Source organism: Atractosteus spatula, chromosome 1, assembly GCF_055471065.1.
Source record: "Atractosteus spatula isolate fAtrSpa1 chromosome 1, fAtrSpa1.hap1, whole genome shotgun sequence".
NCBI lineage: Eukaryota > Metazoa > Chordata > Actinopteri > Semionotiformes > Lepisosteidae > Atractosteus > Atractosteus spatula.
Genome location: NC_142706.1, coordinates 60,868,992 through 60,891,003, shown reverse-complemented (window position 1 = coordinate 60,891,003; position 22,012 = coordinate 60,868,992). Strand labels below are relative to the sequence as shown.

At 48.3% G+C, this 22,012-nt stretch overlaps 1 protein-coding gene across 4 annotated transcripts in view; it reads right to left on the bottom strand.

Annotated features, from left to right (window-relative positions):
- The window catches only part of lrp1aa (low density lipoprotein receptor-related protein 1Aa), a 181,923-nt gene extending 163,027 nt beyond the window's left edge, over window positions 1-18,896 (bottom strand). For all 4 annotated transcript variants that reach the window (XM_088914172.1, XM_088914177.1, XM_088914182.1 and 1 more), the window contains exon 1: window positions 18,294-18,896. In XM_088914172.1, the coding sequence (XP_088770298.1) occupies window positions 18,294-18,390 (97 nt within the window). In that variant the 5' untranslated portion in view covers window positions 18,391-18,896. The remainder of the gene's footprint in view (window positions 1-18,293) is intronic.
- Window positions 18,897-22,012: the final 3,116 nt, after the last annotated feature.

Here is a 22,012-nt window from a genome sequence, read left to right as displayed (position 1 = left end):
GCTCACCTCAGCCTTCCTCACTGAAGCACTGCTGACTATCAGGGCACAATCCCTTGGGTAGAATTACATTACTGTTGCATGACTCAGCACTTTTTCCAGGAAACGAGACAGCTCTGTTAATACTCTTCACGTGCAATGGATTGGGGCTCACCCCTTCTTCCCTCCTTCTCTTTTACCACCTTATTAACTGGCTTCATAGAAATATAGTAGAAATATAACTTCGACTGGGCTGTTCCCCTACACACAGCACACCTCGACACAAGCTCTGCTGGTGTCTTTCAGGATTTTTTCTCTCTCCTCACTATGTTTTTTTCCGACCAGTAAAATTCCATTAGTGTTTTTTTTTTAAATTTCCATGGAAGGACATGGAAGAGCCCTGCCCTGATAGAGCTTGGTCTGGAAAAAGGTACAAGGGTCTTAAAGCTAACCAGGGTCTGGGCCCTCTGTCTCAGCTGGAGGCGGCGTGACACCAACACACACAGCTGTGCGGCCTGTGTGCCAAGGCCATGATAAGGTTTGGGTGCTGTTGTGTGGCTTGGTGTAATTAAACAGCAAAGAACTCAAGCACTTAGATAATGGAAAATAAAACACAAAGGATACCATCCCCGCATTATATTAAAGTTTCTGGGAGAGCAGTGTTCAAAATACCTTACTCTTGCAGGTTTCAAAATTAAGACATATGAATTTACATAACAGTCTGACTTACCCACATAAACCCAATAAATCAGTTATGAAGCCACGTGCCTGCAGTTCACGTTGAAAGCAGAATTCACTCGACAGCATAATGGAATTCCCTCCTGTTCACTAACACCTGAATCAAGGAAAAGATCATACGACCCACGAGGAATGTACAGGACAGTACAGCGCCCTCGAACAATTCAAGGCAGTGCCAGTTACTTCTGATGAGGACTCTTTTTCCCTTACACATTTCCAGATTAAATTATTCAATGACAGGAAAGGAAAAGAAAAAGATATGGAGGGCAGGAAGAAAAGAAGGATGATAACACCAGAGAAAATATATCATTTTGCTGCAGCAAAGTGCACATGCTGCGTGGCCAAGGGGCTAGACACAGATGGAGCAGTTAAGGCAGATGCATGCCTCAAGAGAAGCAGACTGCGCAGGTGGAGTAGTCAAGGCAGCCTGTGCAGGTGAAGCAGTCAAGGCAGGCTGCGCAGGTGGAGCAGTCAAGGCAGGTTGCATGCTTCAAGAGACGCAGCCTGCGCAGATGGAGCAGTCAAGGCAGAGCAGTTAAGGCAGGCTCCATGCTTCAAGAGACGCAGCCTGCGCAGGTGGAGCAGTCAAGGCAGCCTGCACAGGTGGAGCAGTCAAGGCAGACGTGCTGCTCAAGATTCCCCACTAGCCTCCCTCCGGCCATGACAAACCTGCATTCCAGCACCTCCAGAACAGTTCGAGTAGCATGAGAGGTAGGAAACAACGAGCTCTGCCAGAGACCTTCATCATTAGACTGTGCACCTGGGAACATCTGGTCCAATTCTCATTATCTGTACAGCATTTGACAGCATCTATCCTCATTCAAAATAGTTTCCCTAAAAATGGAAATTTAAACAAAGTGTAAAAAAAAATTGCTCTCCGAAAAAAAATTCTGCCATAGGGATTTCAATTCAAAGCTTTGCTAGCTAAATCATCCAAGAAATGACTTCAGAAACTACAATACGTCCAGAACTGTGTTACTCACGTATCAACAAAGTCTAAACAATCTGAAAATATTTCTCCTGTGCCGAAGACCCACACTGGTTACCAGTCTCCTTCAGGACTGACTTTAAAATTCTCCTTCTGTCTCCTGTGGACCTTCAAGAGTGACTGTCCCCACAGGTCCCTGTTCATTCACTGTGTCCGGCTGGCTCCAGGCTCCTCAGCATTCCCAGCTTTCCCATCTTCACATCGCACGTTAGGAGACCGAGCCCTTTCTGCGATCATATCAACCCCCCAGTTGATGGTTTTCAATCTGGCCTCAAGACTTACTTGTTCTCGTTGGCCTTCAATTCCTAACTTAATTCTTTTTTATTTCGTTTTCATATTTTATATCTTTTTTGTATTCCCTTTTCTGCTTCTGTATATTTTTAAGTATAATTTATGTAAAGTGCCTTGAGAACCGCCTGACTGAGAGGCGCTGTATAAGAATAAAACTGACCTATTGATTTTTACAGACAGAAAACATTTGAACACTCTCTTTAACATGTCAAACATCCATTTAAAAGCCCAGCTCCTTGTCATCCAACCCCTTTATTTCAGGGTGAATCAAACTGTGGCCCCTTATATTCCGATCCAGTCCAGAATTTCCCAGCTACCAGTTCCTTCATTATTAAACGGATAATCTGCAGGTTCAAAACAGCAATTAAGGAGCTGCTGGCATTAAAAAAATCTCAGATGGGAAAAAGACTGGAAGGGCGGCCCTACTTTATTTGATCTTGTTTTTTGGGGACACACTGGCCCAGCTTCCCTGCAGGAGTCACTGATTTACACAGCAAACAGGATTTGACAGGAACAGTCAATAAGCTTTTCGCAATGTGCTCTTTTTAAAGGTCATGGTGCCGTTTACCGCAGATAGCGGACAAGTCTATCAGAAAACGCCTGCAGATGAAGAGGCCATTTTCAAAAATGAGGTTATCATCATTTAGTCCCATCGCATTTGCAGACCCTCAGGGTCATTTTCATTTCCTGCTGTAAAAGACAAAAAGCAACAACAACTCAGGCTTCCAACCCCCTCGCACACCCCCTCTTTAAATTAATCATCAGGAAGTTCTAAATTAGCAGCAATGAAACCTCGGGGTTGAAAACCACCATCAGGTTTTAATATGTGAAAGCAATACAAGCTCTGCAGCTCTCCGGGTTGTTTTGCCCTGAAGACGCAGCAGCTGCCAGGGCCTAGAGCGAAAAATTAATCCCCAGCATCGCCTGAGGCCTTCCCCTCCGCTTTCTGCCTGCTTCCCCGGCCGTGGTACCAGCTGAGCTCGGATTCTGAAGCCCGGACCTGGGGCTGGCCCGGCGGTCAACTGGAGCCACGGAGCGGCCCTGGCTCCCCCCCCCCACCCACAACTTCACAGACTTCAGGTTCTTCTTTGTTTCGGTTTTCGTGTGTGTGTGTGGGGGGGGCTTCAAACTCCAAAAACACTCACTGTTTGGATCTCCTGTGTCAGAGAAGCTGCGAGACGACAGGGAAAGTGCACAGAGCCCTCCGCAGAAGGCCATTTACTCAACGCAATGTGATTGAGTTGTTAATGAGCCTTCAACAGAGCCCCGATTGTGACATCACACACGCAAGCTCAAGAGCTGACTTTGCTTTTGTACGCATGTGAGAACTCTGTCCATTTCCTCCTCCACACAGCAAAGGCAGGGCAGCATCTTTATTAAAAAAAAAGAGTCCGGAATCCTTGATGACACAGAAGACATTCAAAACGCTGCAGATTGCCCACGACCTCTGGGGTTTCTTGTCTGTCCTATAGCCCCACTGCCACATTACATAGACATTAGCCAATGGAAATCATTGATCCACCGCTGCTGCTTCTTTGGAAAGACAAGTTACAAAGCCGCGGGTGGCGTGGACTGAGGAATCTGAATATGAATAGAGTGAGTGAATTCAAAGCCCCTGAGGGGGGCTTCTGATCTCGCGAGCAGGGATCTGCCATCTCCTAACTCCCCCTCCTCACGATCCCCAGACCGGGCAGATCCAGCCTTCTGAGCTCTGGTTCCCGCTAGGAGAGGGCAAGGCATGGGCACAGACAGCCCGAGGGGCAGCGCCTGAACTCTGCACATAGCCCCATGCCATTCCTCACGAGGGACCCTCTGTACTGCAAGACACTACCGCACTGTCAAGTGCTGAGCTGTGCAGCAGTGCACTATGGCGTCTTGCACTGTATGCACACTGCCCACATTCTGCAATACCTTTCTATTTTGCACAACTGCGGTGTAAATACCCGTGTATCATGTCACAGCAATAAAGTTCATTTTCCTTATTGACTAACAGCCCCCGTGCACACAGTGCCAGCCTGGAGAGGGGGCCGCTGCGGGAGCTGTTCACTTCTATTGGGTGGGGGGGGGGGAGTGTTTCCGAATGCTCTCAAAAGCCTCTTCACATCAAACCACAACAAAGGCTGCACTGTTGACCCCTGTGGTAACCTGATAACACGCTGCACGCTGCCGCCAATTGTGGTTTTAAAAACACAAGAGCTGGCAGGAGCTTCATTGACTGGAGACTAAAATGCCACATCATTGATCGGCAGGCCTGCTCACTACTCTGCTGTTCTTCTGGCTCTGTTCACGGGACCCCCAGGAATTCTTTATTTTTCGTTAACATGCAAGCAAGCAGAAATGCATATGAACGGGGAAACGTGAATTGCGAATCACTTTGGAAATCATAGCAAAACCATGGGAGAGATTGATGGTCCTCACATCCTCAGATGAGCCCTGTAGGCAGGCTGTACAGCTCATCGTGCATTTCACAGCTGCGCTTTTGTCCCGGGTGGAAGTTTTGTCCAATAAAATCCGATACTATTAACCTGTCAGTTGAGTTAAAGAAGGTTTCTACTGACTGCGCACAAACACCAGTCCGTTTAATTCAAATGCAACTTGAATTAAATGACAAACCTGCTTTGCAACAAACTGGTGACAATCTCAGAGAGTCTGGATTAAAGTCAAAACCTGTCTAGAGATCCCTTGAAGTACTTCCCTTCCTCTGGTTTGGCACCTATTTGGATACCACATTTTATACCATGGCAGTTTCAAATACGGTATCGCCCCACTTTCTCAAGGAGTTCTACAGAGTTCTGGGTTCAGAGACAGTTTAATTTCTAGTTCAGGTGGGTAGCTGCGTCAGCATGCGTAGTCTGCAAAGGAACAAGTAATAGATTGATTCCATGCTGAAAAGAGAAGAACGTTTCAGCTGTGAAGCCTTCTTCAGGTGTGAGGCCTTCTTGTTCCGTTTAATATCTAATATTTACATGTTGCCTCTGGTCAGATTACTCCCCATCCTCGACCCTGGCTACGTTGATGTAGATTTACTTGCAGATCAAATCAAACACCGCTAGCTAGTTGCTGCACATTACTGGTGTCTGCCAATTTTAAGGTGTGGAAGCAGCAGAATTGTTTTAAGTGGATTATACAGACAGGCCCCCAACATCAGCTTCATAAAGCTTGAGCCATCAGTGTTACTGCTGACAATGCCCAGATCAAACCTCTCATGAAAAGCAGATAGATACCCTGGAGTTTTACCATGTGCTGGTATTGGAAGAGTATGCTAGGAACCTCACAACTGTGTCTGTACTAAAGAAGCTTCAATATGTCCATAAATATCACTTATATGTAAATCCTTAAAGGAGACAATTAGCGTTTTTTTCCCCCCACAAACTTTCATTAAAGAATCAAATCATATTGATATAACTCTAACAGTTCCCTGATCATGGCTGATTTAGAGAATTAACCCAGTACAGGCTGGTTTTCCTCGAGCCAGGTCACCTGGGTCGAGCTCAAGTCTACCTGGCTGACGGGCTGAAAAAAAAGAAAATTCAATCCCAGCCTTGGGGACACCCTGATAGACCAGGTTTTCATTTTCCTAATGATTACCTGTAAAATTGATTTCATTTTGTGAAGCCCTGGTGCATAACCAGCCTGCAGCCAGGAACAGCCCCTGCAGGGATTTAAAAGCTAACGGTCTGCTGTGTCACTCTGGACAGAGACCCGAAGCACTAACGCCTCCACGGGCCAAGGGGTGGGTCAAAGAAATCCGAGAAGATCTGCAGGACTCCCATCTCGCCGGCTCACACCTGCTTTGCAGAAGGAAGAAAGCTGTAAACTTGGACAAGAATCCATTCCCCGTGTCCACTACGCATGAAGAACGTGCCCAATTCCAGGAGGGCTACCACAAAGACCTCTTGTACCTCATACCACCGAAAAGCCTGAAATCGCATCTAGAGCAACCTGCTGCATGGAGAAGGGAACGGATCCTAATGCTCATTAAAAAAAATACAACCAGAAAACAAAAAACAGCCACGTGGGATACGGAAAATCTGACAGCTCAAGGCTTTTGTGCTGCTCTCAAGGAATTCACGTTAAATATCATGGAATCAAGTCAGAAGTCCTTGAAATCAAAGCAGATTCTTTCAGCACATGCAGACCAAGTGTACCTGTAATGAGGAACAAACGGTTGTTTCTTTAATGTGCTTCTTGGAAATGGTCTGGAAAGCTCTCTCAGGGGATGAGGGCTTCTAAAGCAAGACACTCATCTTTGCCATAGTGATTGAGATCCCTGCAAATATTATCATCTTGCCCAATTGCTCAACACCTCCAGAAATGTAATTTAAAGCTGCCTGTGTAACACATTTCCAGTGAAGCAGCCGACAGGACCAGGCAGAGAGGCTTGGAGACCGTACAACTCCACCTTCCCTGCTGCAAAACAATTCTTCCCTCTCTCCCCTCAACTTACATTGTGAAGGGAAGATCTACTGTCAGAAGCTGAGCCTTTTTCATACAGGGCCGGTGCCCCTGGAAACCGCGCAGCGCTCAGACAAATCTGCAGCAGAGCAGGCCGGCTCCCTCCAGGTGTGAATACAGAGCTAGAGCCTGCTGCTGTATCAGTTTCCTGCAAGAAGTGTTTCACAGGGAGAGTGGTACACCTGCGAAGAGGAGACACCTCCTAGCCCAAACGGGGCGGTACCGACTCAGAGGAACAGAGCCGGGTTTACACTGGCTCACTGGGTGCTTAGATGCCAAGCAAGGAGTGGCGATACTGCACAGCTGTGTGGTTGAGCACCCCGTGATGGCTGGGCACCCCGAGATCCGCTGCCCAGGAGAGACTCCTGAACCCAGCTCGCAACTCCTCGGACTTGGAAACTGAAAGCCTGTGAGCTCAATCTGCACAGATTAACAGCTAATGTCCAACTAACTCTCCCCCCATGCCCCCACCAGAATTCCAGATGTTTCTGTGCCTTCTAACATGCACCCGACAGACCCTGTGCTGGGGTGGGATTTCGGCAGCTGGCGGTTGGGTCTACTCGGACCCAGTAGACCGGGCAGTGGGGGGGGGGGCTCCTCGGTTGTATTTCCCTGGATGGGCTGCAGGGTGTTCAAAGAAACCAGAAACGCCAGCGATCTTGGCTTGAAAATGGAAGAATGCTGGTTTTTGAATAACCGGTGTAGAAAAAAAATCAATCCACAGCATGACAAGCGAAACGGCATGAATTTATGTATCCAGAGCCAACAACTGCCGAGCACGCGGGCTTAACAATGCCATTACACGTCATCAAGCCACTTACATCAGCTTTACTCTATCGCCTGCATTCAGCTGCACTGACAGAGCGCTTTAGGAAAACAGCAAAAGGATCAGTCAGAACAGCTGCTCTTAATGCTCCTGCTGGTTAATACCATTATATTTCAGATATTATTCCTTTAAGTTGTGGTACTCCTCTCATGCGGCTTAGAAAACATGAGTAGTGGCAAAACAAACAACCTGCTTTCCTCCGATCTCTCGAAAGGCTTAGTCTTCCCCCAGCGAAGGCGTCAGGGCCCATCCGATCGCGTCAAGCAGACCGCCCAGCCTGCAGCTGCCCACCGTTTATTCACATTTCAGGCTCAACACGCAGAGTAACAGGCCCCCCTATACCACGGGGGGTTTTCCTCCTCCTTTTTACACCAAGAAAGGTTCTCGGCCATCTGGCGGGACTCACGCTTCTGACGTTTTGATTGTCAGACAAAAAGAAAAGGAACTTCTCCCAACACAGCCTTCATGTGCCTTCATCTGCCTTTTGGTATTGACGTCTGCTTCTGCGCCCCAAATCAGGACCTCTTCGCCAGTCAAGCGTGCAGACAATCTCCAGATTTATTCAAAACTGTATTAACGCCATTACTCCAGTCAAGACCGGCTGACTGCCCCAGCACGGTGGACACTGGTGCCCAGGATAGAAATGTCAGGCAAAACCGAGCACCACAGAGAGGTTGTACCAGTTGAAATGAGCTCTCCTGCTGTCCGTTCCTTTTAAATTCTTTGTTTCTCTACAACATTCATATCTGCTCCACTGCAAGTAGGCTCAGGCCTGCTCCTGGCTCAAGCAGTCCTCTGAAATGCCCCAGCAGGCCCCTGCTTAGATCCAGCTGTGCCAGGGGTCCCAGGACAGTGAGAGGGCAGCTGGTCTGCTGTGCAATAAGACTCTACCTAGGCGAAACCCAGCTGCTTCGGATGCTCCCATTATAACAAACAATAACCATCGGGATTGTGTTTACACTGCGATTCTGTCTGGGAAAAAAAATAATTTCCTGTTTACTGTAACAGAACATAAGACAGGTTGCACATGAGAAGGGCGCACTGCTACTGGCTAATTCTTTCAAGGATCTCGCTCAGCTTTGTCTTGTGGAATTTTGAGCAGGCATGTTCCAAACAATCACAATCCTTTGTGTAAACAACAGCCAGCTCCTCTCAGTCTTAAAACTACTGCCTCTTAATTTCCTCCTATATTTAATACAGTCAAAACAAATGTATAAACAACACTGTATAATGCATAAACAACACCAATGTCTGCATGTCAGCTGAACGAAGATTTCATGTGCAGTATTGTTAAGATGACTTCTCCATCCCTCCACTGCAAACTGTGGCAGAGGAAGCCCGGTGAGCGTCTCTTTAAACAGACAGGGGAGCAGCTGTTTTCAGCAGAGCACTGTCTCCAGCTCTAGCTCCAGCTGATTACAGTGCAAGACTCTCCTGGCACTGTCTGGACAGCGACAGACAGACTTCGAACCCGTCACCCCCGGGACGTGCCTGTAATTACAGCTTCCAGGAGGAGCAGGTCTCAACACAGAGGGGGAGAGAGGAGCCTCTCTAAAGCAAATTAACTCTTTAGGGGGCCAGGATGAACCTGAGTGTGCCTGGAGGGACACATCCTGTTCCTTGGCTGATCATTAGGAAGGCACCCAAGGTTAAAGTCCATATACAAGACATCAAATTGGATCTTGTCCTGGTCTGTGGTGTTAAGCAAACCGGCTGAGTTGTGGGGACCGGGATAAAGTATGCTGTATAGCCCAGGGGTATAAGAGCAGTGTCTGCAGCCCTAACCACCACACTGCATCTACTCATCAACACTCCCATACACCTCTTATCATGCTCCAAGCTTATCTCTTGATTTAATACAGAAACAGTATTTTCTGTATTCCATAGTTTTGACAAAGTACACCATCCTTAAGGCAGATCTTCATGATTTAATTATGCACAATAAAGCCATGTGGTGCTTCTCCAGTCCAGATAAGCTGGGATATGCCTACTAGTTCATTTGCAGTCTCTATTGAGGAAAGACATCTGGGATTTGCTGGAAAAGCCAATGGCAACACATTTATCTTCTAGGGATACAAATCATCGAAAGGGAACACCAGCTGCTTCATAGAGAACAGCACGTCTCAAAACCGCATTTACACCTCAAGATTTTTCATTCGGAACATTATTGAGTGATGCAGTCGGACTCCTGGGGCTAACCTTTGGGAAATCCCGAGTGCTTGCAAGCTCTGGAAGGGTTTATTTTTAACTGGGGAGAGCCTTTCGTCCCCACTGTTCTCTCTGGCTGACTGGAAATCACTTTGCTATCACATCACGTTGCTAAATCACATGACAGGAGTGTTGCTCCTCTCTGTACCCCCCGTTCTTCCTGAAGTGTTGCCTCCGGATCCAGCAGCAGAGAGGACGACAGGGCTGCCGCCCCGATCCTGACACTCAGTGCGCTCTTCCTGTTCGCTCTGCATGCCCCAAGACAAACGTCTCCGGTAGCAGTCCTTAAACTAAGCCCACCTCGCAATCCTACTTTGCAAGATCTTTAGGTGCCCCATCCTCTGAACCTTTAAGATGAACCAGAAGGAAAGTAAATCCTATGCAGAGATCCAAAAGAAGAACAAGATTATCAAGAAGCTCAAGCTCACAGAACAACTTGAGTCTGAATAGATCCCATCGTGCCACTTAAGTGTTAAAATTATATTAGGACAAGATATGTGTAACAAGTAGACTGTCCGAATTTTCCAGTGGAGTTGCTGCCAGTGGAAGTACTTCTTTACACAAAGGGTGCTCGGAGTAGGGAACAAGTTATCCCGCCATGTTGTTGAAATCAATACCGTGAAACAGCTGGATGAAATTCTTGGATTGCTACTAACTAATCATCGATTCCTGTGGAGCTGGAACTACCTACTGCACCAGCAGGCTGTTTAACGGAGGTAAACACGTACTGAAATGAGAAGCTCTGCCTTCAGTCTTTCAGGATCCCAGTGATCCACTCCCTACCATGGCTGCACAACCTCTTCGCCCACATGGAGAATGCTTCCCAAAGCCAAAGACTGCCCCCCCAGCCGCCACCCCCTACCAGAACACAACAAAATACAGATACGGGGAAAACGACCCCAGCTCTATCTGTGCATACACATTTAAAGAACATTCGTCTCCTGATTTCAATGCAAAACATCTGGAGGAAATGCTAACAGCCTGGAGAGGAGCCAGTGTCCACATGCCCAAAAGAGAAACGTTTCTAGCACCATGTGGCCATCTGGCGCATTGCTGTCTTCTGCCAATCAGAGCAGACAATGGAGCCCACCAACACTAGCAGTGTCAGTGCCACGAGCAGCACCAGAATTTCAAACAATAAGGGCAAGGGTGTGGTTCAGGGGTCTGGTATGCTTCAAAGAATTAATAATTCTATGATCACCACATTTTGCACACACCTATGTATTTATTTTTTTTATTTATTTTATATTTATTTTGTTGTCTTTTGTTTTATAACTATTCTGATGTCTGTTTTTGCTTGTCTTGGGCTGGACTGCTGTAACACATAAATGTCCCTACGGGATTAATAAAGTCTTATCTATCTAATAATTCCTTACACTTATATAGCGCTTTTCTGGACACTCTCTCAAAGCTTTTTACGGGTCATGGGGAATCCCACTACCACCACCAATGTGCAGCCCCACCTGGATGATGCGATGGCAGCCATAGTGCGCCAGAATGCTCAGCACACACCAGCTATCAGTGGGGAGGAAAACAGAGTGATTAAGCCAATTCAGAGACGGGGATTATTAGGAGGCCATGATTGGTACAGGCCAATGGGAAATTTTGCCAGGACCACAGTCAGTCAGGACCTCAGTTTTACATCTCATCCGAAGATGAGATGTACTTTTTACATCTTTTTACAGTATAGTATCCCTGTCACTATAATGGGTCATTAGGACCCACACAGAGCACGGGGGGAGCGCCCCCTACTGGGACCAGCAACCTTAGCTTTCCCAGGGGGTCTCCCATCCAGGTACAAACCAGGATCACACCTGCTTTTCTTTCAGTGTCCTGCTAGTGTGCTGAGTTGCAGGGTGATAATATGGCTGCTGGCAAATCTCAGATCTCACATTGTCTATGCTAGACAAAAAGAAGAACAACAGCAGATAGTTCCAGTTATTAGTAATCACATGCAGCATTGCTCAGAATAATGCAATAGAGAGATATATCGTCTTGAAATGGAATATTTTCACCTATGAAAAGAACAAAGCGATTCAAGCCCTAACATCATCCAAATGGATGGTATCAGTATTTTCTGTTATACTGCTCTCAGTGTAAGACAGTTAAAAAATGGAAAGCAAATCTGAGCCACAAAGTCATGCAAAGCAGATCAAGTTATTCAAGCCCTTGGCCAAGCGAGCTCTCACTGACAGAGGATTCATAACATGTTCAAAAACAAAACAAGAGAAGCAGCAGACTGCTTTCCATACAAACACTGGGACAACAAAAACAGATTCCCGAGCCAAGAAAGAAGAGAGCACAGTCTCTGCAAACGCACAACACGCTCAAGAGAACATTTCCTGGCCGGCCTTCAGATCGTAAACACCAGCAAATTCACAGAAAGTGGCTGCATTTGGTCTCAGGCGGGATCTGACCCCAGCGCATTTCTGTTCATTGAAGAAAGTGAAAATACAGAAAAGCGCTTGAGCCGCTGCCTCTCACCAGTGTCTGGGGTGACAACGGTACAGGGTTCGGCTCTGGTGGTGGGTGGCAGCCGCCAGATGTCAGCAGCTGGATATTCTCAGAGAGCGGGTTGTGACGTCACAATGAGACGCTCCGCCGCACTCAGGAACAGAGGGGAGGCCAGCAAGGAGCTGAGCAGAACAATGGAGCAGCCGTGCAACAGACTCCAAAGCGCAGCACAAAGCACACATTTACTCACACACGCCTCACAAAGTCCTGCACTAACAGCATACAATCAGCATCAATAAACTGCAATGTCTTCCTGCCGTGCCTTGTTAAATACGAGTATGGTGGTGGCAGGCTAAAAGCTATTTGTCTACTGTCTTGCTTAACAGCTGCTAAATAATGGATTAACGTGCTTTCCAGTCGGCTTGAAAATCATTCGCATTTTCACCGCCATTAAAGAGTGCCTCACCAACACTGCGATGTTAAAGACTAGATCAGGGGCTTGCAGGTATAGCAGCAGAGATCAGGACTGCAAAAAGTCCAAGCAAACAAAACAAAGTCCCCTTCCTTTGGGGTGTCTGATAAAGTTAAAGAGCAGAAAGGGAGATGACAGACAACGGTAACGCGTGCCGGCGCCTCTTCGCCACGGGCGGAGGTGTGGCCTCTGCTCGGCGGGCCGGGGATCCGCGAGGGCTGTCATTAGGCCGAGTCGCTGCGCCACGGCGCCCGCTGCATCCCGGCTGGCAGGGCACACGGCGCTGAAACTGCAGCTGAGTCATGCTAACCCTGGGGCGCGCCGCCCCACCCGCCCCCTGACTTTTTCCAGCCCGATCCGCCGCTTTGTGTCCGGCCCCGCCCGCCCTCAAACCACGCGTGCCTCCAGCTCGCCAGCCGGCCAAGGCAGGGCTCGGACATCTGTGCCGTCGTTCAGGGTGTCCACTGACCCTCGCCCGGCTGTGGTACTGAGAGCTCTGTGTCTAGCATCTTAAAGCTGGCTCGTGTGTAGTATACATGGAGCAATACCCCCTTGTGGTAGTTCCTCGGATACAGTAGCGGCCCCTGGATTTGCACTGTCTAGGTTCTGGCTGCTTTTTTGCTTTGCTAGTGGTAGCTGGAAGGTTGGGGGTTCAGATCAACAGGAGCGGAGCACTGCTGTTGTACCCTTGAGAAAGTTCCTTCTCTCGGATTGCTCCCAGAAAATGGCCAGTCGTATAAATGGGTAAAACTGTAAGTTACTTGGGAAAAAAAAAACCACCAGTCCGAAACACTTCTAGTAATAAAATGCACTGTGAGGCGGAGAGATTTTGACAGCACACTATTCCAGACTGGTGGGACCTGGACCATTAACTAATTACAAGAGTAAGGAAACACTTCTACAATATTCCCAAGACAGGACCCCACTGCTGGTCCATGTTTACAGTCAAGGAGATCTCGCTGTGCGGACCGAGGATTAACTGCAGCCATTCTAGCCCTTTTTTGGAGCCCAAGGCGGAACCAATCCATCCATTTTCTAAGGATTTTATCCAATTCAGGGCCATGCGGCATCCAGAGTCTATCCCAGCAAGCAACAGGAGCAAGGCAGGGTGCACCTGGATGGGACACCAGTCCATCAGAAGGCACACAGACACAGACACCCACTGACACCAGCGCCAGGTCCAGAACTGAGCTCGGGGCCTCAGGGCTATGAGGCAGCAACACTAACCACTGCGCCACCGTGCTGCCTCACGTTTGAACCCTGCCTGTCGCATTCCATTTCCGACCCCAGACAAAGACAGGAGCGGTCAGAAGAGCCCCTCTTCGGCTCGATGGAGAAGGGCAGCACCAGAAGGCGGCCAGCCAGGCCTCTGCGTGCAGATGGCACCGCAGTCGGTGTGACATGTAGTAATGAAAAGCAGGACTTTATTGCCTCCACTGTCAGCACCTCTTACCATGCAAAAACACCCACTTTGTCACAGCAGAGGTGCACAACTCCAGTCCCAAAGTTCAGCAGCAGCGAGTTTGCAATTCACGCGAGCTCTTCAAGGCCTAACCAGTCAAATAATTGGCTTAACAGAGATTTGTTTAGCACCTTTCCCCAGTTCTCCGGGTGTCTGGAGTGCAGTCCTACAGCAGAGGAACTGTGAACCCCTGGTTTGTAGAAATGTTTCACAGAGAGGCGCCCCACCACCTCCACTGAGTTTGCTCATCTTGTTACCTAAGGACCTGCCTTGTTATCGAGCAGGGTGGGGGTCTTTAAATAGAATCAATTTATTTTCAAAGCCAGTATATGTCTAGAAAACTGAACGCATTGGTTAAAGTTAAGAGCTTATAAGATCCCCCGAGTATGCAGAGAATTCATTACCTTTTATCCTTATTTAAAGACTCTTCTTACATGCAAGGCTTTTTGAGCTTTTCCACATTGCACACAGCCAGCTCGTACAGAACAGACCTTGCTCGCGTCCATACCTACCCTGTAAATACCCCGAGCCGCTGCAGTAAACTCTAAATTAGTCTGGGAGTGCATCCCTCCCCCAGAGCCATAGACACTTCCTGGATTAACGGCCTTCCTCTTTCCAGATGTTGCAAGAGGCAGGGAAACAGCTGCCCTGGCCAGCGTTCCACAGCCATTTAACCCCTGCCCTGCCTCTCAGCACCCATCAGCCCCGCAAACGCCTCCCTTACCCCCCCTCAACAACGCGGGAGGCCCCACGCCTCCCATGCAGATTGGAGGAGAAGAAAGTTTTACTAAATATATCCTAGCATTGTCATTTTTCTTAAAACCACACCAATAAGCAGCAAAGTCGACATCTGTCTACTGTTTATAACCCGAAATCACTGCAACATCCCACAACTCTAACATTCAGCATGTTTCTTGCTTTTGGATGGTGAGGATTTGGTGTGGATGTGGCATTTCTCTTTTTGCCCCACCCTGCAAGCGCATCCCTGTCTTTGTCAGAAGCGTGCAGTCCGATTTTGCGGAAAAGTTAACCATTCACGCCCGGGCTCTGCTGCCAAGGTCTGAAGGAAACTGGTCTCCTCCTGCAGCCGCGCAAATTCCAAACCCTTCGATCGGCCTGACCTTTGACCCCCCCGACCCCTGACCTGGAAGAGCTCCGGTCAGGGAGAGAGTGCCACACCCCCGTACCCTCCTCTGTGACAGATCTCGCGGTTCTTAAACGGCTCTAAAAGTCAGTGATTCACCCTCCCCAGCGGCGGCTGACGATTCGACTGCTGGTGGCTGCCTGCTGGAGAGAGGAGCAGGAAGGTGGATATTGTAGGCATCCCTCCTGTCCGAGTGAGAGGCCTGCTTTTTATTTCCAATCTTTCACTTTTCTCAGGACCTGCCCAGACAGCCTGGCAGCTCGGGAGCCTTGTGATGCTCATCACACAGGTGGCACTGCGCTCACATCCCCCAGAAATGAAAGAAACCACCCCCCACTCCATACTCAGACACCACCTATTTATTTGCCTCCTTTGTTGAGCTCAAAACACACTGTGAGGTGTTGGTTACACAGGATAAAGCCTGAGACATCCTCATCGTGGGTGGCCTTAAAATTAATTTTCACAAAAGTGCGGCGCACGGGTGTTTGGAGTGTGTGTGTGTGGGAGGGGCACGCTCAGCTCACAGAGCAGTACAACCCAATCCCCCCTCCAGCACTCAGGCGAGAGCTCGCTCCTCTGAGCTCCCATGTGCCCTGCTGGGGAAAGGCCTCACACCGAAAAACCTCTAACAGTCCCCCAAGCACTCCGACAGGACCACCGCTTCCACAGCACGAGTCAAAAACACAAAACAGGCTCTTCCAATGTGTCTTTATTCTCCTGCTATGAAACTGTTAAGGTAGGCGCCACACAGAATGAAGGTAGTAATACACTGACTTTACAGCTGTCTCAAACAATCCCAGGTTGTTGTTGTTTTTGACCTAAAAAAAAAAAGTCTCATTTCTGCATTTTAGAAAACTATTCAAGATATTTCTGAAGGGGTGGCCGGTGTGTGGAATAGTAAAGCACTGCATAATGAATGGCAGGCCACGCGAAGCGAAATTAATTCCACTTTAATATGTACTGCAAGCAGCGAGGGCCTTACGTTCAGCAACTGTAGCTCCAGCACATTTTGTACTATAAAAGGTACCCAAGCACTATTTTTGAACGCCTTAAAAAAAATAAAAATAATAAAGGACCTGCCCCATGTCTCAGACAAAATACGTCTTAACGTCTTGGAGCAAAATATGGAAATACCATTCTCTCTCCTGCAACCTTAGAACAGCGACAGACATCGCTTCCAAGAATTTCCAGAACGTTACTCAGACCTCATTAGTCGGAACTGAAAGGACGAAAAAGTCTCAACAGCTGTGCGCGCCCTGTCTTTAAGCCAAAAGAAAACGCTTTGTATTTTTCTGTTTCTAGAGTAGCTTATTACGAGGTATCGTGAGGCTAATTACATGGCAGGGATTATGGGGATATTGTCATTAAAATAGCTGAGAGGGGAGGGGGGCTGCTCTTCACTCGGAAGTTCAGACAATATCGCGACTTGCCGACAGAGGAAAAGAAATGTTTCTTAAGCGAACACTTCCCCTACACACGCCCCACGCCTTCATTACTAAACGTACCCAGAGCGACGCGCGCATAATTGCTTCCAGAGCTCGGAATCTGCGACGCTATCCGAAATCAATTCAACTTTTTCAATACCCTCCTGCCTGCCTGGCTGTGGGGCGAGTTTCGTAACTCCGGCTCCAGATGTGCTTTAGGTGCTACAGGGTGTCTTAAACAAGAACGAGCCAGTAGCTGACCTGCAACAAGCCAGATTAAAAAATAATGAACAACAAGAGCGCAATGATAGGTTTGTGAAGTAGTCAGTTTGGTTGTCTCTCCTGGCTCATACGAATATTCGGGAATAAACGCATTTCATCAGGAACACAGCATGCTACAGCCTCCCCCCTCACACACAACACACACTCCAATTTAAAAGGCGGACACCTCATGGGCACCGCTTCAAATCTCCTCTCCCTGTTGCACAGCATTTCACAAGACCCTGCCGAGCCGAGCAGCTCCCTGCGAGTCGAGTCCCCCTGACACGCACACCCGCAGCGTTCACACTCCGCCGGCCCCCTGGTCTCACAGGACTGCCTCTCCCCGCCGAGCCCCTCACAAAACCGGAGAGGGGGGGGGGGTTGGTGAGCAAAGGCAGAAAGAAGAACGCTATGAATTAACCATCAGCGCGGGAGTCGAGCGGAGCCCCAAACCGCCTGTGTCAACACTCACAGCAACACGCGTTCTCTCGCCTCGTGCAGTCGGGAGCTGCACAAGTTTCAGACGGCAGTGACCGCTCCGGCAGCTACACAATTACACACGTAATCTCTCCTGCCGCCCCCTGCGCCTTCCGTCTCTGAATCAGTGCTGCTGTATTCCCCACTCCTCAAAATCTGCATCCAAGTAGGATCGTACTTTTTTTATGAGACTTTGCACTTGACTTTTCCAAAAGCGCCCTTTTCATTTTGGGTAGGAATACTGTATCCCACCTAGCGCCGTCTCGCGAAAAGGGGGGGAGAAAGTGTTAAAAAAAGGCATTTCAGGACTGGCACGAAACCATCAGAGATCTGTTGATCGCAGGAGAAAGCCGTGTGCCGTGGTTACTTAATCAGACAGGAGGAGCAGGCCCATTGCATTCTATGGCGCTGTTTATACAAGCAATTTATTTTTAAAAAACGGGGGCTACAAGGAAATACGCCCTCGCTAGGTACAAAATCAGGAGAGCGCCTCACATTTCCGACGAGTGAGGATGAAAACCCGTGCACGCGAGTGTTACATTGTTGTGTTTGAGGCGAGAGAAGCAGCGGAGATGTAACAAAAACACGCATTTTCTGGAGACCTCCCCCGCCTGCAATCTCACAGCAGAAAAATCCACTTAACCCGCCTTTTGTTTCCAACTGATAGCCGTATTTTGAGACGGTTTACCTCTAAGAACAACATCTCAAGCCATGCAAAAACGGGTTCTGGGGTCCTGGGAGCACGGCTTGTTTCACTCTCGGAAAGGCACTTACGCGCACAAAACACACGTTTACCCGGACTTATGACAAGCATGCAGGTATCCGAGCTAACGGCAGATGCCTGTGTGTGTGACCTGGCTCACAGAGGGAAACGTTGCCTGGTCTCTTTTACAGGCGGAAAAAACAACTGTCCATCCCCTAATCGCCCGCATTAGGAACACACAATTTCACGAAATGCTGCGAGGCACGCACGACAATTCAGGTAACCCGAGCGAGAGCTGAACAGAAAAGCGTCGTTTTCACTTCGGAAATGCGTTCACCACAGCAGCAGCGGATAAACAGACGCGTACATCTGTCTGGAAAGGTGCAGTGTTTTTAATAAATCACGGCGTCTTACCATCGACGGCTCTGGCGGGAGCCGTAACCTCCAGACTGTGCAAAATTCCCAGGACAAGCAACACCGTGGCCACAGCCTCTGCCTTGTGAGACACCATGGTTGTGCAAAAAAGGGCAGATCAACAGAAAACCGAAAAAAGATTTCAAGAAACACACAGCTGGGACTCCGGTTCTCCCCGAACCGCGGGTTTGTAGTCCGGACTCGAATCCCCGACGAGATTCTCCGAGCGTCCTCCGGCACGCACACTCGAAATAAAGGTGCGACGACAATATTCAGATTTTAAAAAAAATGCCGTTTTTTTTTAATCTGAAAAAGCAAACGAGGCTTCTTCAGCCCCGTGAGGCTACGGCTCGTCTTGTGGTTATCATGTAGCCTTATTGATTTGCAGCCACATCTACGTAGAAAAAAAAAAGGACCTGGGTGGTCAGTAAAGTGACCAAATCGTGCGCATGAAAAAATAAAAAGAAAACGTTATCTGATCTATGGGTATCGGCTGTTTTTTTTTTCCTGTCTCACTGATTGTAATGTTGATGATATTGTCTGCAGGAGGGGAAAAAAAAATTAAAAAGCTCCTCTCCCCTCACCACCCCACCGCCGCCTCTGTTGCTGGTGGTTACGGATTGAGCGGAGAAGAGCGGCGCTGCAGCCACACAGCCCAGCGGGCAGGGGATGACGTCACTCGCTCCAATGGTATTCCGAAGCCAGGAGCAGCTACGCGGCACTCGCCTTGTGCGCACGCGCCGGGGTCGGCGTGCTGGGTTTTTTTTACCTTTTTCTTCATCGAGCGCAAAAGAACCTTTTGAAACTGCCTCTCTAATTGTCCCCATTTTGGATCTGGCGGCTTCAGGCATAGCTGTTAGAGGCCGGCTCCGTGGACTGGAGCCAAAATGGATTTAGTTTCATGAAGTGAAAGGGGCACAGGGAGGGAGAGACTTTCGCGGCAGGAGTCTAATACAAATAACAAACCTTCTGTCATTTCTCCTTCCATTTTCCCTCGTTTAAAGTGACTTTGCAACGGTGGACAAAATAGCACGACACGAATTTTATGAGTGTTGGATTTTGGTTTGTGCTTTATGAGTTTGTATTCTGTACGGCTCGCTTATTCCTGCTTAGAAATTGAAGACATTCAGACATTAACCCAGTGCAGGTATGCAGACACGTTAATTCAGAGGGTGCTGCACAGAAATGTCAACTCTGTACAGCTCAGCGTCTCTCTGTATATCCTGCTCATCAGTGGGAATACTGGGAAGAATATTCACTGCCTCGTGCTTCATGGGATTTCAGAATGTCCTCCTTTGGACCGGGGTGTCTTATCTGACAAGCGTCTGAGCTGATCAATCAAAAAAGCAAAGAAAAACGTCTTTCACAGTCTCGCGCAGACATTAAGAAGACTTGCTCATCGGCAACTGATATTATCAATTTGTTCAGAAAGATTAAGAAATCTTACTTTAAGAGAAACTACGGCCTTTGGCCCTTGTGTGGGCAGGGCTGCTCCTATGTTTGCTGTTGCCTGTGCTCTGATGATGCCGGACATGGGATAGTGGAACTAGAAATTGCTCTTTTCTTTCTATAGTTCAGGAAGGCAAAATGCAAGATTTCCCCAAGGGTAGTACTAGTTTACTGGGGGACCCCAGATAGAAATGTTAGGGTTCCAAAAAGAAATACCATCACACCTGGATTTAAGTGGATTTCTCCCACACTGCTGTCTCTACAGTGGATGTCTCCCACACTGCTGTCTCTACAGTATATTTGTCCCACACTGCTGTCTCCACAGTGGATTTCTCCCACACTGCTGTCTCTACAGTGGATGTCTCCCACACTGCCGTCTCTACAGTGGATATGTCCCACACTGCTGTCTCTACAGTGGATTTGTCCCACACTGCTGTCTCCACAGTGGATGTCTCTCACACTGCTGTCTCCGCAGTGGATGTCTCCCACACTGCTGTCTCTACAGTGGATTTCTCCCACACTACTGTCTCTACAGTATATTTGTCCCACACTGCTCTCTACAGTGGATTTCACCCACACTGCTGTCTCTACAGTGGATTTCTCCCACACTGCTGTCTCTACAGTACATTTGTCCCACACTGCTGTCTCTACAGTGAATGTCTCCCACACTGCTGTCTCTGCAGTGGATTTCTCCCACACTGCTGTCTCTACAGTATATTTGTCCCACACTGCTGTCTCTACAGTGGATGTCTCCCACACTGCTGTCTCTACAGTGAATGTCTCCCACACTGCTCTCTCTGCAGTGGATGTCTCCCACACTGCTGTCTCTACAGTGGATTTGTCCCACACTGCTGTCTCCACAGTGGATGTCTCTCACACTGCTGTCTCTGCAGTGGATTTCTCCCACACTGCTGTTTCTACAGTATATTTGTCCCACACTGCTGTCTCTACAGTGGATTTCTCCCACACTGCTGTCTCTACAGTATATTTGTCCCAAACTGCTGTCTCTACAGTGGATTTGTCCCACACTGCTGTCTCCACAGTGGATGTCTCTCACACTGCTGTCTCCGCAGTGGATGTCTCTCACACTGCTGTCTCTGCAGTGGATTTCTCCCACACTGCTGTCTCTACAGTGGATTTCTCCCACACTGCTGTCTCTACAGTATATTTGTCCCACACTACTGTCTCTGCAGTGGATTTGTCCCACACTGCTGTCTCTACAGTGGATGTCTCCCACACTGCTGTCTCTACAGTGGATTTGTCCCACACTGCTGTCTCCGCAGTGGATGTCTCTCACACTGCTGTCTCCGCAGTGGATGTCTCTCACACTGCTGTCTCTACAGTATATTTGTCCCACACTGCTGTCTCTACAGTGAATGTCTCCCACACTGCTGTCTCTACAGTATATTTGTCCCACACTGCTGTCTCTACAGTGGATTTCTCCCACACTGCTGTCTCCCACACTGCTGTCTCTACAGTATATTTGTCCCACACTGCTGTTTCTACAGTGGATTTCTCCCACACTACTGTCTCTGCAGTGGATGTCTCCCACACTGCTGTCTCTACAGTATATTTGTCCCACACTGCCGTCTCTACAGTGGATTTCTCCCACACTGCTGTCTCTACAGTATATTTGTCCCACACTGCCGTCTCTGCAGTGGATTTCTCCCACACTGCTGTCTCTACAGTATATTTGTCCCACACTGCTGTCTCTGCAGTGGATTTTTTCCACACTGCTGTCTCTACAGTGGATTTCTCCCACACTGCTGTCTCTACAGTATATTTGTCCCACACTGCTGTCTCTGCAGTGGATTTCTCCCACACTGCTGTCTCTACAGTATATTTGTCCCACACTACTGTCTCTGCAGTGGATATCACCCGAAGCCCTCACATCATCAGGGTCCCACCATGCACAGTCATCTGCAAGCAATTGAGGGCACCACTCTCCTGGAATTGTATCTTGGTAAATATTACGAGAGCATTAAAAACTAAAAGGTTACAGACAAGAGTTTGCCTTTTTGTGCTTCTACCTCATTGTTTTTACTAGTGCCTAACTGATCCAAGGCGCTCCTCCTGCCATTCCTTAAAGAAGCCAGGGTAACAGCTTGAGCAATGTGCCTGGGCAGCAAGTCCCAGACTCCCACTGCTTTCTGCGTAAAGAGGTGCCTCCTGTTCTCAATTTTAAAACTTTTTCCTGTAGCTCTGTAGTTTCTGCTTTTGTCCTTGTTTCCAAAATAGTGCATGGGGCTGTTTGCTGTTTCAATTCAACG